The 17,251-nt window shown below is 41.6% G+C and overlaps 1 protein-coding gene and 1 pseudogene across 1 annotated transcript; one reads left to right on the top strand and one right to left on the bottom strand.

Moving 5' to 3' along the window:
• Nucleotides 1–345: 345 nt before the first annotated feature.
• Nucleotides 346–5,808, bottom strand: LOC133752561 (DDB1- and CUL4-associated factor 12-like protein 2; annotated as a pseudogene).
• On the top strand, nt 5,807–7,198 carry LOC133753587 (DDB1- and CUL4-associated factor 12-like protein 2). The gene has a single exon (XM_062184295.1). It carries the CDS (start codon nt 5,807–5,809, stop codon nt 7,196–7,198), a length of 1,392 nt encoding a protein of 463 aa, XP_062040279.1.
• Nucleotides 7,199–17,251: the final 10,053 nt, after the last annotated feature.

Here is a 17,251-nt window from a genome sequence, read left to right on the forward strand (position 1 = left end):
ATGGCCCAAGTACTTTGATACCTGCCACCATGTGGAAGACCAGAATGGAACTCCAGGCTACTGTCTTTGCCCTAATCCAGATCTTTCTCTCTCTCTCTTTCTCTCTCTCTTTCTCTTTCTCCCCACCCCATTTCTGTCAGTCTACCTTTTAGATAAATAAAGCTTTCAAGAAAGAGACAGGAACTGTATTTAGGAAAAATAATTTACTTATTTTTCTAAGGAAGATAAGGCCATAAAAACATGTTTTTCTAAAGCAACAATAAGAAATAATCGACATCTCTGCGAAGTGATCATAATAGTGTGAGTTATAAGGAGAAATAAAATGAGAGATAGATATTGAGGAGATCAATCAAAATTATAGAACCCATATGGCCTGTTATAGCAGTCAGTGTAGAACACATTTGGCAATTCATTTACACCATCACTGAAGTAATTTACCCAGAGGCCATGATATTTGAGCCAGCCTCTGCTACAGGTGAGCTTGAGCTTCCTTCACAAAGACCCTGGAGATAAGTCCAGAATGACCTCGGCTCTCTCCTCCAGGAACTTCTGGGCATTGATGTCATAGAAGAGTAGGGAGCCATGGTCTATTCCCATGTTGATGATGTGGTGACAGAAACTCAACAAGCACACACCAGTGCCAACTTTCTGGGAGCAAAGGAGCCAGAGGTAGCACTGTCCTTGGCGTGGATCTTATAAAGAGACATGAGATTGGGAGCCCACAGCATACAGGGACAATTCATTACAGAAGGTCAGGCATCCATTTTCTCAGATGTATGGATGAACCTGATGAACAACAGCCTGAACAAGTGGCTCTAAGCTTTCCTCGGGTGGAAGTAGCCATTGAGGTGCATGGCCTCCAGTTCCTGGTTCTTGCCTCTGAAGGTCAGGGGTCACATCTTCTGGCTATTGGGTTGGTGTTATCTTTGAGGATGACTTCCACGTCTCTTGGGCAGATGTGGGCATACATGGGCAAATCCATTACATTGATAATACTGTCACTGAAAGTATCATGGTCTAACTGCCATAGTGCCATGATGCCATCATGGGAGTAACAACCAAGGTTTTACTGATACAGACAATGAGAAAGATCCAGTCCCCGTGACCTTGGTGGTTGCCTGAGAAAATAGGGTCCATGGTTGGCAGCTGGTAGATGGTCAGGCTGTTGGGTTTTTGCTCCTCCTGGCTAGCTTCATCTTGGAGGGAATCAGGTTGATGGAATGCGTGGATGTTGCAACCCTGCTGGGCCTGGACTAGTGCCAGCTCACATGCTATCTCTCTATCTCTCTCATATCTCTGTCAGTTGGTCTCTGTCAGTCTCTGTCATTCTATCTCTATAGATGCCTGTATCTTTATAAGACTGTCCCTTACTCTGTTTCTCTCACTTTTTAATGTTTCTCAGTCTGCATGCCTGCCTCTGTTTGTCTTTTTCTCTCCTGTCTCTATCTCTGCCTCCCTCTCTTTGTCGCCGACTCTCCTTCTGTCTTCTCATTTTCTGTCTCTAAAGTTCTCAATCTCTGTCTCTTTCACACTGTCTCTTTGTCTTTCAATTTATCTGTTGCTCTGTCTCTGTCTGAGTCTGTTGGTCTCTGTCGATTTCTCTGTCTCTGTCTTCTCTCATTATTTGTCTTTCCCACTCTCAATATGTCTGTTTTTCTTCCAGTCTGTATATCTCTGTCTCTAATATTCTGTCTCTTTGTGTCTCTCTCTTTCACTTTCTATGTGTCTCTCCCTTTCTACCTGTCTCTCACACACATATACTCTCTGTCTGTCTGTCACTCTGTCTCTATGTATGCCTTTCTCACTGTCTTTCTTTATCTCTCCATCTGTCTCACAATGGGTATGTGTCTCTGTCTTGGTCTGTCTGCTTCTGTTTCTCTCTGTGTATATCACTTTTTGTCTGTCTCTTAGTCAGTCTTTCTTCCTCCATATATCTATATCTCTCTGACTTTGTCGCTCTCTTTTGTCATATCTTTCTGTCCAAATCTGTATGTCAATGTCTCTGCAGCTCTCTGTCTATTTCTCTATTTGCCTGTAACTCAGTCTGTCTGTTTCTATCAAGTCTCTCTGGTGATCTGTATGTTTGTCTCAAATTGTATACCAGTATTTTTTATGTCTGCATTTTCCCTTAATGTCTGGGTTTCTGTCTCTCTCTGTCTTTCTCATTTTCTGTCTCTCAGTCTGTCTGTTTGCTCTCTCAGTATGTCTCTATCTGTCACTATCTACCTCTCACTATTTGTCTCTCTGCCTGTCAATCTGTGTCTGTCTCTGTCTCTCTTTCCTCAGTCTGTGCCTCACTCTTTTGGGAGGTCTATATGCCTGTCTGTCAGTCTATGTTTCCTTGTCACTGCCATAATGTTGCAGAAATTTGGAGAATGAACCAGAAGATCAAAGATATCTCTACCCCCCAGTCCCTTTCTCCCTTTCCCCCTCCTTCTCTATCTCATTATCATTCATATAAATAAAGTTTATGTAAGACAAACAAAGCAATATGGAAATTCTTTAAATTAGTGTAGTTTCCATGTGACCCAGCAATTCTACTCCTAAGTATACACCCAAGATAAATGAAAGTATATTTCCATGGAAAATCTGTGCATCAATTCGTATAGCAGCATTATTTATAATTCCCCAAAGAAGTTGAAGCAACATCAGTGTCCATCAGTTAATGAATAGATAAAATGTGGTATTTCCTCTAATGGAATTTTTCAACCACAAGAGGAAATTAAGTAATGATATATACTACAACATATATGAGCCTAGATAACATTATGCTAATTGAAAGAACATAGTCAACAAAGATTCACATGTTATTTCCTCTAAATTATCCAAAGTGTCTGGAACAGGAAAGTCCATACAGACACAAAGGAGATTAGTGTTTGCTTTTGGATATGGGGGTGGGAGGGAGTTCCATCTGCTGGTTCACTCCTCACATGGCCGCAATGGCCAGAGCTGTGCCGATCCGAAGCCAGGAGCCAGGAGCTTCTTCCAGTCTCCCACGTGGGTGCAGGGGCCCAAGGACTTGGGTCATCTTCCGCTGACTTCCCAGGCACATTAGCAAGGAGTTAGATCCAAAGTGGGGCAGGGACTGGAGCCCATATGGGATGTTGGCATTGTGGGCAGCGGCTTTAACCTGCTGCACCACAGCTGCACCACAGTGCCGGCCCCTTTACTCATTTGGATATTCTTTCCATCCATTCTAGAATTTCATGTCTTCTATTATGATTACCTTTCTACTTAGAGAACTTCTTTAATCATCCTTGAATCCTAGGTTTTCTAGCAACAAATTCTCTGATTTTCCATTAGGCTCTCCGATAAAGGGAGGTCTTGGATTTGCGGTGGATAAGAAAGGGACTCAATGCCTGCAATGGCAGGCAGTAGATTTTTATTCTCAATGACTTCTCTAATGAAGTTGTCACTCTGTACACATCCTTGGTAGTGGAAGCATAAGATTGCTCCTGTGTGCCTCCAGCTTGGCATCCCTCCCCACTTCGAGACATCCCATCATCCACCACAATGGATTTGATTTGGAGAACTCACTTACATAGGAAGACCAACTAAGTATTAGTGATTAGATAAATCACTGTGTAGTGTTAAGGAAAGGAGCCTGAGAAATAACAACATCATGATACCTATTTCCATGGACAAAAAGATGTTTGTATGTCAATAGAAAAGTTTTGGAATCCTACATATCCAGAGTGTGTTAATTCTGCAGACACAGTGGGATTGAGGCAGGCTGGATCTCTAATATTTGTGCTTAAATCTTTGCAGGGATGTCAATTTGTGATTAAAATTAAATTTAAAAAGAAGTGAGAAAAATACTATTTGTAAAAAATTATGCAACAACATATGTTAGGATAATAATATGGTAAGGTTGTAAGCTAATAGTAAACTTTAAATTCTGTACACCTAACAAGTGAAATTTTCCTGCACGGGCCACTCTCTGCTTTGGTCTCCAAGTGATAATAGCCTCTTCAGTTGCAAAGCTTTCACATCCTTTGCCAGAATAGGGTCCATTTTCAGGGTAATGCTGTAATAAACTGAAGATATTAGTCTCCTTCCTTCAACACACAGAAGTCACACCAGGGTGACAAAGTCACCAGGGTGACTAGTGTTTCTCAAAAATTTTTTACAGATCACTAGCATCAATCCTTAGGGATAATTCCAAGAGATATACATATATATTTAAGCTCCCTTGTGATTTTAATGCATATTACAATCGTGAAACACTTCTCTACACAGCCATGCATTTCACATAGGGTTGCTAATTTCTGATATATATATATATATATATATATATATATATATATATATATTCATACCACCTATACTTGTGGAAACAAAATGCAACCCCCACTAAGCTTTTCCCAAATCCATGGTCACTAACAGAGCAGATACAACCTCTTCTGTTGCTGTGGTAAGAAAGACAATGGGAAGGAATCAGAATTGTGGTATAAGACTATTGAGGAACACTAGACTACAACAGTGGGGGTGAGTGGTAGGAAGATAGCATAGCTTTTGCATGAAATTTGTCCCTTGAGATGAAGTTGGGGGAAAAAAAGAAGAGAATCAAGCAGCCACAAAGTAGCTCTTTTGACCTCCTCTGATTGAGTAGAAAAGTAAATTCATCCTCCTCCCCTACACCGACTCAGGAAATACAGTTTTTGTGGACCAGAATTGGAGAGTGCAGAATTGGTATCAGGTAGCTGACTCTCTGCAGCCCAGTGTATCACTCTGTAACTAAACTCCCAGTGTGGGCAAGATGGGGTACAGTCAGAACACTGAGCAGCAGGATATGAACATTTCTACCACACTCAAGACTAAGCTTATTCTCTCCATCTCTGCATCATCACCACTGTGTTTCTGCAATTGTCTTCTTCTGGAAAGTTCCTTATGTCCACTTCAAAAATCCTCTCCAATACACAGGATTCTGTCTCTTGGCAGCTGAGAATTAGTGACTGAAACGCCAATGTTACCTACTCTTGGGATGTTACCTATGCCACCTTCCCATGGCTCTGAGCTTTCTTTCTTTCTTCCTTTTTTTTAAGAAAAGAAAGAGAGGCTGTGGGACAGACCAAACTAAGGGATAAGGGTCTCACTGCCATTGCAAAATAGCCCCAATCCCTGCCAAGTTCAATGTCGACAGGAGGTCCAGAATTATACTAACTGTATATTTATTCCCTCCCAGATCATAATCATTGTTCTTCCTAGTCCCGTGTTTACCTGTAGTTTAGATTTCAGATTTTATTCAAGTAGGAATGTTTAAAAAGCTAATCACTTGCTATGGCGAGGACGGGGAAACCACACGTGTCACATCCTGGCGTCCTGCAGCCCTGGCTGTCTGGGAACCTCCTCCCCCATCTCACTTCCCCACTGCCCCCTGTATGCACGACGGCGCTACTCTCACCTCCGTTTACCGGCCCAGCCCGCCCCTCCCACAGCTTCCGCCCCTCACACTGAATTCCCTCCCAACCCGCCCGCCAACTGCAATTCAAGCCCTCCCCTAGGTCCGCCCTGCCGTCGGGCACCGCCCTAGCCGCCAAGCTCAGCCCGCGCTCTGCTGCCTACGCCCGTGAATCCCTTGCAGAGCACTGCTACCTCTACCGCTGCTGCCGCCGCTGCCTACCTGTCTCCGTCAACTCGGCCCCTCACGATCGTCCAGCCTCCCAGCGGAGCCACCATCCCTACGTCCACGATGGCCAAAACGATTGCCGCGCGGCGCCGCCGACGCCGCACCATCACGGCCGCCGCCCCCGCCCACGCCATGACCTCAGCCATCGCGGCCGCCCCCAGTAGCCCAACGCTGACCATGGCCCCGCAGCAAAGAGGTAGCAGGAAGCGGAAAGCGACCGCGCTCCAGGCCGCTGCCAGGAGCTCATCCTCGCAGGGGTCGGCCGGGGCAGACGGAGAGGGCCCCCAGCTACCTAAGAAGCAGAGGAGGCCGGCGACTCGTCGCTCGCTGGTGCACTACCTGAAGGACCGCGAGGTCGGTATGCGGGGCAGCGCGGGGCTCCCGGGCTTCGAGCGCCAGCTGAGCAGCCACGTGGTGCGGGGCCTGCCTAGGATGTTGACGGAGCGCCCGCTGGCCCTGGGCACCCTCAACAAGGTGTTCGCGTCGCAGTGGCTGAATGCCAGGCAGGTGGTGTGCGGCACCAAGTGCAACACGCTCTTCGTGCTGGACGTGCACTCGGGCCACATCACGCGCCTCCCCCTGATGCGGGACAGGGTGCCGGCGCTGGTTCGAGCCAAGCCGGGCTGCGGCATCCACGCCATCGAGCTGAATCCCTCCAAGACGCTTCTGGCCACGGGGGGCGAAAACCCCAATAGTCTGGCCATCTACCAGCTGCCCACCCTGGACCCCGTGTGTTTGGGCGACCGCCAGGGCCACAGCGACTGGATCTTTGCCATCGCCTGGATCAGCGACAACATGGTTGTGAGCGGCTCCCGCGACGGCACCGTGGCGTTATGGCGGCTGGACTTTGACATTTTCAATGATAGTGTAGTTAGGCGCAATGCCATGGGGTCCCCCATGTTTGCCCACATCCGCCCCAGTGCCGTGGAAGACATCCCCAAGGCCAGCACAAACTCCTGTCACCACCAGGTGCGTTCTCTTGCCTTCAGCAGCCAGAACCAGGAGCTGGGAGCCGTATCCCTGGACGGCTACTTCCACCTGTGGAAACCTCGCAGCAACCTGTCCAGGCTGCTGTCCGTCAGGCTGCCCTACTTCCGAGAGAACGTGTGCCTGACCTACTGCGAGGAGTTGTCCCTGTACGCGGTGGGCTCCGAGTCCCATGTCTCCTTCATAGATCCGCGCCAGGGCCAGCACAACATCCGCCCGCTGTGCTGCCGGGAAGGTGGCACCTGCGTCCGTTCGCTGAGCTTCTACCACGACATCATCACCGTGGGAACGGGCCACGGCTCCCTGCTCTTCTATGACGTCCGCGCCCAGAAGTTCCTGGAGGAGAGAGGCGACGCCGTCCTGGACTCCTCTCCAGGGTCTCCGAGGAGGCAGCTCAAGCTCACCTGTGGCAGAGGCTGGCTCAAACACGATGGACTCTGGTCAAACTACTTAAGTGGTGTGGACGAATTGACAAATGCGCTCTACACCCACTGCTACAACTGGCCAGAGATGAAGCTCTTCGTGGCGGGGGGGCCTCTCCTTTCTGTCCTCCATGGGAACTACGCGGGCCTGTGGAGCTAAGTATGGTCACTCCTCAAAGTACAAAAATTGACCCTCTAATTCCTTCTTTACTTTGGCATGTAGCATGTATGCTTTTAATTCCATAAGTTTTGTTTTTCAGGTGGAAGTGGCCTGATTTAACTCTCTCCAACACTAACTTTTTGAATTTTCATCCATGTAATTTTGGCTAAACATTAGATTCATTCTGTCTTTAAGTAAATCGCATCTTCTGTTTCATTAAGGGGATGCTGTCATTATCTTACAGCTATGTATATATTCTTTTTGTATTACTTATATTTCAACATTATAGTGGGTTTTTTCATTGCAGATATATAGTAATTCAGGATATTTTTCTAAGCAAAAGTTATTATTACTATGCTCTGGAGAGCTCACTGTGATTTTATAACATTATTCTAATTGTAAAATACATTAGTTTTGGAAGCATTTCATTTAAAATGCACACATCTGCACTTTTTGGTTTCTTAAGTCCTTTTTTGATGAAATGAAAAAAAAAAGTTGTCTTATAATCTTGTATAAAAATCCCAATTGACTAGAATACTTCAGAGATGCAAGGGTTCTACTTAACTGAATTAATCAGAAAAAAACAAACCGATCTATTTTCTCCCTTATTTTGATTGTTTATGATCTCTCTTAACTGATAAAATGTTTTAGTACTTCACGTTTTTTGACAATACTTTAATGCTTGTGTGAGAAATTTGCACAGAGTTTCAGTGCTACCACTCAAATCAGGGTTCTTAACTGTAAATGTGAAAAGTATGACAGACTTGGGGGAATATTTTGACCCAGGGGATAGACTAGACATTTTTGCTGTGGCTATTTTTGATATTAGATTTTATATTTCAGAATATTTTAAATTTTCCAGTTTTACTGTAAAAAGTCCAAAAAAGAAAAACGAGCCCATTCTGCTCCTTCTGGAAAAAGATTCTGAACATGTTAAGTCTAAATTGCTAATATTTTCTTTTTTTAAGGACTTATACCCAAAGTAGAATAAATGTATTGCTAAAAAACAAGGATGTGATAATATATAATAATCAACACAGGAAGTTTTTTTCTAAGTGATGAGCTGCAAATTAAAACTTAATGAGATTAGTTTGAGGAAAAGTATTTTGGGACATAGGTAAATGCAAATTGTGGACAATTGTGAAAACCATTTGTACTTCTCTATATGTTAGAATATTGAAAGAGGGAAGGGAAATTGTCGCTTCATCAAAACTAGCCAGATTATGCTGACTTTGGATTAGTATCAGATTTGCTAATACTTACTTTTTAAAGGATATGTTCATTTCTTTGAAAGGCAGAGAGAGCGATAGTGATAGGCAGAGTTAAAGAGTGGGGAGGGGGGAGAGTTCCATCCACTGGTTCACTCCGCAAATGGCCACAACAGCCAGAGTGAAGCCAAGAGTTTGATTTGGGACTCCTACATGGGTGGCAGGGGCCCATGTACTTGCATCATCTCCTGATTCTGTCCCAGGCATGTAAGCAGGGAATTGTATTGGGAGGAGACCACTAGGAATGTGAACCAGCACCCATATCATATGCCTGCATTGCAAGCCATGACTTAACCCAATGTACCACAAATGCCCCTCACACCCACTCCCGCCGGGTTTTCCCTTAATGTTTTGTCACTCAAATGCTGCCTTGGTGTCTAGATACTACATGCTGGTATGTTTCAAATCAGAACCAGTAGTGTAATAAGTAGTATTAAATATAGGTCCAGAAATGCAGAAAAAAAAAAACAAACATGTAGTTCCTAAAGATTGTTTTAATAAGTTTATATTATTGTTATATGAGTAAAACATTTTGTGTGCATGTTTCTCAAAATCAGCTTTAAGTGTCTTGAAAGCAGAGAATGTACCATTCATCTTTATATACCATGAATGCCTAGAAAATCAAAAGCGGTCAGTAAATATTTCCTGAATGATTGTACTTCTGGAAACTTAAGGTTCAAGCTTTTCATTAAATAAATATTTACTCTTAATTTATATTCTTGCTTTGTCTCTGCCTCCCCTCTTTAAAAAACATATTTTTCTTTCAACTTTTTATTTGCTTAATTGAACAAGAAATAGAAACACACAGATCTTTTATCCATTGGTTCCCTCCCAAAATGCACACAGCAGCCAGGACTAGGCCAGTCTGAAGCAATGAGCCAGACCCAATCCATGTTTTTCATGAAGGTGTCAGGTACTCAACTTCATAAGCCATTACCTGCTGCCTGCCAGGGTATTCACTATCAGGAAGCTGGAATCATAAGCAAACATGGGATTCAAACCCAGGCAGTCTTATATGGGATGTGGATGTCCCATGTGGTGTCTCAACTTTTATTTTTCTGAAAATTTCCCTAATTCATTTGTAAGACAGACCATAGTGCTTTACAAGTTTATAAACACCTATCTGTGATACTAGAAGATGAATTTGCTACTAGAACATGAAGAAACATGTATAAATTTAAGGTGGCATTGGAAATAAAGCTTTTCCTCTGAAAATATTTAGATTTAAAAATCTTAAAAATATTTTTCACACAAACTATTTTCCACCATATTCAACTTTTTCTCTATTTGTGTACAGGAAATTAAGTTTTCAAACACTGAAAATTGTTGCTGATATATGTAATTTGAAATGATTTTATGCGCACTGAATTGATTTTCCAAATAACCTTTGAACTTTAAGAATGGTAAATCTCTATGAAATAAGTTCACACAATGAATAGTGTGCAGCATTGTGATAAGAGGAAGACATACCAGGGGAAATATGCGGGCAGATCAGTAGAGTTTTCAGAAAACCTTTCCTGGTATATAACTGAATTAATGTGTACTCATTCTAGTCTCTGAAATTATTGTCACTCTGTAATCTAAAACAGGGAGATAACATTGATGATGACTCAAATACTAAAATTCTAGAGTATCTTTAAATCATAACAAAAAATTTCAGGATTACCTTTATAAAACTTTTCCTTTAGTGCATCTTAGAATACTATGAGTGTTGGAAAGTTTTAATTTATGTATGTTACATTAGGTATGATTTAAAAAATGGTATGTTAAAAAATTCAGCAGACCTTACATTGTGTGTGTGTGTGTGTGTAGTTTCTTGGAAGCCATCATTAGAAGGTAAACTTTTCTAAAATCATCGTCAAAATCTGCAACACATTTAAGCTAGAATTTCAAATCACTTAGGAAAACTGTGGATAACGAGTAATAAAATAGTAAGTGAAATTTCTTAAAGAAGTTCCTGAAATATGGCAATGGAGCATCACTGGACTAAAAATCTACAATCTCACAAGACTAGGGCAGTTGTATTGTAGAGGCAAAATACCACTGACACTGGAAGAGATGTAGAATACATACTATCACGAGTGGGATATAGAAATGAAGCAGTAGACTCAGCAAAGATGCCCAGTGCTTGAGTAGGAATGGACCGGGTGACTATAATTGCCATTAACTAAATGGGCACCTAGGAAAAGAAGTTGACAAATAGAGAATGCGAATATTCAGTTCTAAACTGGACATTTCTCTAAGTGGTGACACCCTAAGAAAGGGATAGGAGAAACACGAGTGTTTAAATGTTGGGGACCAGGATGCATGAGAACCGATGAAAATGTGAGAGCAGATGAAAATGTGAGCTTTTAGGGAAAGGACATGGGATGGACTGAATCTCCTTCCTGTAAGGACAACCACAGGAGAGACAGAACTGCAACCAAGCACTTAATCCAGAGTCCTAGCACCTCTGTTGGGTGACCTACAGACAGCCTCGCTCCCCCCCTCCCCGCCCCCACCAGGACACGGGGTAGGAGACTGGCAAGGGTAGCTTGGCGCAGGCATGTGTGTCTGCCAGACTCAGGCGCATACTTGGTCGTCTTCTGTTCCTGGCCTTCCCCGTGACCCTTGGGCCGGGCCTTCCCACCTGAGAGTCAGTCGCTTTCCAATGCCCTCGGGCCTCAAACTTTATTTCTCAGAAATCCTCATTGGTTCCTGAGTGAAGACTATCAGGGAAGACGGTAGGAAGGCGTAGAGGCGGGGCCGGGAACGGGGACAGGGTGCGGCATGTCTCCAGGGCGCTAATTTTTAGAATCTTTTTCAAGATTTTTACTTATTTGTAAGGCAGAGAGAAGGAGAGGTTGGGAGGGAGGGAGAGAGAGAGAAAGAGAGAGAGAGAGAGAGAGAGAGAGAGAGAGAGAGAGAATCCTCCATCTGCTGGCTCCATCTGCTGGTTGTTTACTCCCCCAAACAGCCACAATGGCTGAGGCTGGGCAAGCCTGAAGCCAGGAGTTTCATCCAGGGTCTCCCACGTGGGTGCTGAGGCCCGCACGTTTGAGCCATCTTCCGTTGCTTGCCCAGGGGCATTAGCGTAGAGCTGGATAGGAAGAGCAGCAGCTGGAACGAGAACCAACACCAATATGGGATGGTGGCACTAGAGTTGAAGGTGTAACCTTCTACGCCACAGTGCAGGCCCCAGATCTTGTTTTACAGTTGGTCTTTTAACTTTGATAATTGTACAGATATTTCCTAAAATTTTCTGTAAATGTTACCCAAGAACTTTACAGAGGTTCTTGCTGCCTACCTTCTTATAGGCAATAGGATGTTCTTATTTTACATTTGTGATTATTTTTTTAGGACTTTAGAAAACTTTTTCTGAAAAAACAACACTTTCTGCATGTGGTGGGATTTTAAAGAAGCTATATAAAGCACGCATCTACTTTTCTTCTCTTTCTTGATCTCTCCTCATTGACTCAATTTTCTCACATGTGGGGGTATGTCTCTTAGATGCCAAATCACACGACTTGACTTTTCAAAGAATAAGAAGCCTACCTATGTTTGTCTTTATATCCTGCAGCTATCTAGATCTTTGAAATATTTTACATTTAGGGCAATAATATGAAGACGTACAAATAATTGTGTTCCCTGTGAGTGTGAAATAGCTGGAAAAAAAACCAAGACTTCAGAAAATCCACAAAAACAACTAATTTTAAAATACACAAGAGAATACTAGACCCAAATACTTATGACTTTTCACATAGGCCTCCTCAATTATATTTCTGACTCAAAAATTTATGTCTCTTAATTTGTTATACAGAATGAGTTCACTTCTACTTTTTTAAAGCAAAGAGCATGATTTACTAATCATATCCACTAGAATAAATTGAGGTCAGTACTCTGGGGAAAATGATCTGGTAAATATACTCTAGCTTTAATGATAAACAAAATTGAATTCTCCGGAGATTGGTATTCAGCATTGAACAAGTTGTTAATTTTTTTCCATTAATTTCTAATTCAGAGTGATTTTAGCATGAAGTTAATCTGCCTAAACACACCTCAGAGGTTTTTCTGACAGCTTCCTTATCTGTGCAAGGATGAGATAACCAGCTTTATTAAATATGTTACCATGTGAGCTGCTCAGGGATACAGCATAGACCACAGGTGTTTGCTTTAAAGGGTGATATTTTAAAATCTACTAAATGGGCTGCTTACAATTATTTCCTACTACTAGCCACCTGTGAACCCACAAATCCATAGCATTGGAATTTTGCGTGAGTGAAAAGACAACGTGTTTACAGAAGCATCCCATGAAATGGTCAGGCCAAGACTTAGGAAGAAATCTGTTTACTGGGTACTTTCACGCATAGCAGAGAGCACATGCTTGTTACTATAAGGAAATACCTGAGCAGGGTATTCTATGATGAAAAGATCCAAGTTCCAGATTCTCGAAGGCATGCCTTTGACATTGGCTGAGAACAGAAGGTTGCCCCCCTATGCTAATGTAATATGGTGGAGGTTGTTATGTTAGGACCTTGTGATACTGGGGGTGTTCACATGACAAGCCTGGCAGCTAGAGAGAAACTGTGATCCTGCAAGAACTGCATTGATCCCTTCAGAGGAACCTCTGCATGGCCTCTAAGGAGCTCCTACTAGGCCCCACCTCTTAAAGGTCCCATCACTTGTTAATATTGTCACACTGAGGATAAAGATTCCAACACATAAACTCTTTTATGGACAAGCCACCTCATAAACCCCAGCATATGTGCTTTTCTTACCTTTTTTCCGACTTTATTAAACTCTCTGTAACTTCCTATATATAGAATGAATTGCTTAAAATGACCTCGCTTTCATAGGGAATGGTTTGTTACTAGCTTTATTATAACATTTGTCAGATAGAAATACAGTTAACTATACTACTATCTAACCACCTTTCAAGCTATTTGAATGTAAACTCTGTCATAGCAATACCTAATACTTACATGGCATTTGGGTATCCAGTACAATGACAAATAGATCAGTTCCTTGGCACAAATTATTTTATCAGATTATTCTACCAGAATATTAGTTAATGTAATTAGGACTGAGTTAATGGATGAAGAATATGCTGAAACAGGCCCCCTTGGTAGTGACAGTGAATAGTGTGGGTTGGCCAACAGAAATGTCTTGCATCCACTGGTTCAATACCCAAATTTCCACAATGGCTGGAAGTAAACAAGCAGCTGGGGGAACTCCACCGGATCTCTTTTGTGGGTGGCAGGAGCATAAGTACCTTAGCCATATTCCACTGCCTTCTCTGGTGTATTAGCAGGGAGCTAGAATGGACACAGAGTATATGGGACACAAACAGGCACTCCAGTATGGGATGCCAGCATGTCAAGCGGAGGCTTAATGCACTGTACCACAATGCCAGCTCTTAAAAATACCTTTTATAGGTTGTGTTGTAACATACTTTTTAAATTAATTATTCCATATTTCCATCTCAATATTCCTATCTAACACTTAGGGTGTTTACAGTATTGGCTGAAACTCAAAATGCACAATTTGATGCCCCATACAGGAAATGATTGCCATGATCATAAATCATTAGAAGGGCATATTATATATTTAACCAAATATAAGATTGTATACATGCTTAAACCTCAAATTTATCAAAAATTGATTGTGTAGTAGTATTATCTGTCCTTTATGTGCTTAATTTGGTGATTTTCAGACTTTGGATGATGTCAGAGCTGCTTGCATGTATCATGAAAGTAAGTCAGGACTTACAGAGCAGAATTTCCTGGCCAAAACACTGTTTTATTTGAGTGTTTTCAAATACTACATTTGAAACAAAGACAACAAAAATGAAATCTGTCTTATAGGTTTATTATGTAGCAGAGGAGAAGTTATCTGATTAACTGATAATAAAAATTGTGAATATAGTATTAAGGGTATATTCTAAGTTCATTGAGAATGTAAAGAGACCAGTGATTAATCCTGCCTGGATGGGCTATGGAGAGCTCTCAAAGAAGGCAGTGCTTGTGCTGGATGTGGAAACTAAGAGTGGAGAAATTTGTTTGAAAAATTCATTATTGGTATCTAGAATATACAGGCATATGCATATATCAAAGGCTGCTACAGATTGTCCTTATGGAATTTGACAATGGGATTTCCAGATGGAAATGTTTGGTTGACAGTTATAAATATAGATCTGCAGCTCATAATACATATTAGAACAAAACATACAGGTGTGAGAGTCTTAACTATAGCAATGGTACTTGGGAGAGGCAGAGAGTAGTGAATTAACTCAGAAGTTAAGTTTGATTATCATTCCAGTCCTTCATGCTCCCATCTTTAAAAAGTACACACAAAATATATATATCATATATATATTTTTCTATTTTATTATTATTATTAATATTGGCTATACTAGTGTGTGTGAGGTGCCCAGTGATGCTTTTAAACTTATTTGAATTTATTTTTTAAGGATTTATTTATTTATTTGAAAGGCAGAGTTACAAAAAGGCAAAGAGAGAGAGAGAGAAAGAGAGGTCTTCCATCTGCTGGTTCGCTCCCCAGATAGCTGCAACTGCCGGAGCTGAGCTGATTCAAAGCCAGGAGCCAGGAGCTTCTTCCGGGTCTCCCACATGGGTGCAGGGGCCCAAGGATTTGGGTCATCCTCCACTGCCTTCCCAGGCCATAGCAAAGAGCTGGATAGGAAGTGGAACAGCCAGGACTCGAACCAGCGCCCAAATGGCATGCCAGCACTGCTGGCGGCAGCTTTACCCACTATACCACGGTGCCGGCCCTGTGAATTTATTTTTAGTTAATATAATTTTAAAATATTAAATCAAACTGCATATATTTACAGCATAAAATGTGATGTTTAGGTCAATGTACACAATCAAAAGATCAAATCAAGATAATTAACCTATGCATCACCCCACCCTTTAAAATTTACTCTCAATTACTTTGAAACGTACCTTATTATTCATTGTATTCCCCTTGATGTCAGAAAACTTAGTCCTTCTGTCAAACTAAAACTTTTTATGTTTTGACCAATATTTCCTAATGCCTGATTCCCTGCCCCCAGTCCCTGGTAACCACGATTTTACTTTTCACTTATATTAGTCCGTATTTTTAGATACCACATATAATTGAGATCATGAATTATTTGTCATTCTGTTCCAGGTTTACTTCACTCAGCATATTGTCCTCTAGGTTCATCTAAGTTGTCTCAGATGACAAGATTTCCTTCTTTTTGGATCCGGAATAGTATTCAATGCTGTACATGTAACCACTTTTTTATTCATTTACCAGTTGATAGACACTTAGATCATATATCTTGGCTATTCCTAATAGTACTGCAAAATAAAAAACCATGAGAGTACATATATCTTTTGAGCTTATTGATTTAAAGTCTCTTGATTAAATACTCAGTTGTGAAATATATGGATCACATTTAGTCCTATATCTAATTATTTGAGAAATCTCCTTATGGTTTCTGATAATCACTGTATTAATTTTTATTCTCATCAGCAATGTGCAAGGTTCCCTTTTCTCCACATCCCCTCAAACACCCATATTTCATCCTTTTTTTGATAGTCATTGTAGCAGTTTTAAGATGATATTGTAGTTGTAATTTATAATTCCCAGATGATTATTGATGTTCAATCTTTTTATACTTTTAAGAGATGTCTCTTTGTGTACTTTGCCTATTTTCTGCTACATTTAAAAAATGTTCTTTCTGTTGATTTCTTTGAATTGCTTATATTGTTTGGATATTAACTCACTATGGGGTGTACGGTTGGAAAATTTTTTTTTCAATTCATGAATTGTATCTTCATGCAATAATTTTTTTCTTTGCTGTGTTTTGCTTTGATACAATTCTGTGTGTGTGTGTTTGCTTTTGATTCTTATGTATTCAGAGTTATATTCAACAAATCATCACCCAGACCAATATCATTTAATTTTATCTTACACTGAATTAGTCCATCAATTTTCAGTTGAGTTTTGTATGTGGGATGGGATAAGAGCTAAATTTTATTATTCTGCATGTGGATACTCAATTTTCCCACAATAATTTACTAGAAAGACTGTCCTTTTCTTATTGTATGTTCTTCACTTTCATTGACTATAAGTTGACCATAAGTTTGTGTTTCTATTTCTAGCATTATATCGGGTTTCATTGGTGTATATGTCTATTTGTTCCTCTGCCATGTTATTTAGAGTACTGTAGCTTTGTAGTAGATATTAAGGTTATTTAGTGTGATGCCTCTGGCTTTGGTCTTTTTGCTCAATATTTCTTTGACTGTGACTTTTCCTAGTGCCATAAGAATTTTTGCATTGTTTCTTTTATTTTTTTAAAGGGTGTCATTGGGGTGCCGGTGCCGCAGCTCAATAGGCTAATCCTCTGCCTTGCGGTGCTGGCACACCAGGTTCTAGTCCCGGTCGGGGCACCGGATTCTGTCCCGGTTGCCCCTCTTCCAGGCCAGCTCTCTGCTGTGGCCAGGGAGTGCAGTGGAGGATGGCCCAAGTGCTTGGGCCCTGCACCCCATGGGAGACCAGGAGAAGCACCTGGCTCCTGCCTTCGGATCAGCACGGTACACCGGCCGCAGCACACCAGCCACAGCAGCCACTGGAGGGTGAACCAACAGCAAAGGAAGACTTTTCTCTCTGTCTCTCTCACTGTTCACTCTGCCTGTCCAAAAAAAAAAAGTTTTAAAGAGTGTCATTGGGATTATTTGCATATTTTATATTTCAGTCATCAATATTTTATAATGTTCTGTGTAGAGATTTTTCACTTCCTTAGTTAAATTTATTT

This window comes from Lepus europaeus, chromosome X (genome assembly GCF_033115175.1).
Source record: "Lepus europaeus isolate LE1 chromosome X, mLepTim1.pri, whole genome shotgun sequence".
Lineage (NCBI taxonomy): Eukaryota > Metazoa > Chordata > Mammalia > Lagomorpha > Leporidae > Lepus > Lepus europaeus.

Bases quoted from the DNA above. Each gene is read 5' to 3' on its own strand.
- LOC133753587 (XM_062184295.1), top strand. From the start codon at position 5,807: ATGGCCCCGCAGCAAAGAGGTAGCAGGAAGCGGAAAGCGACCGCGCTC.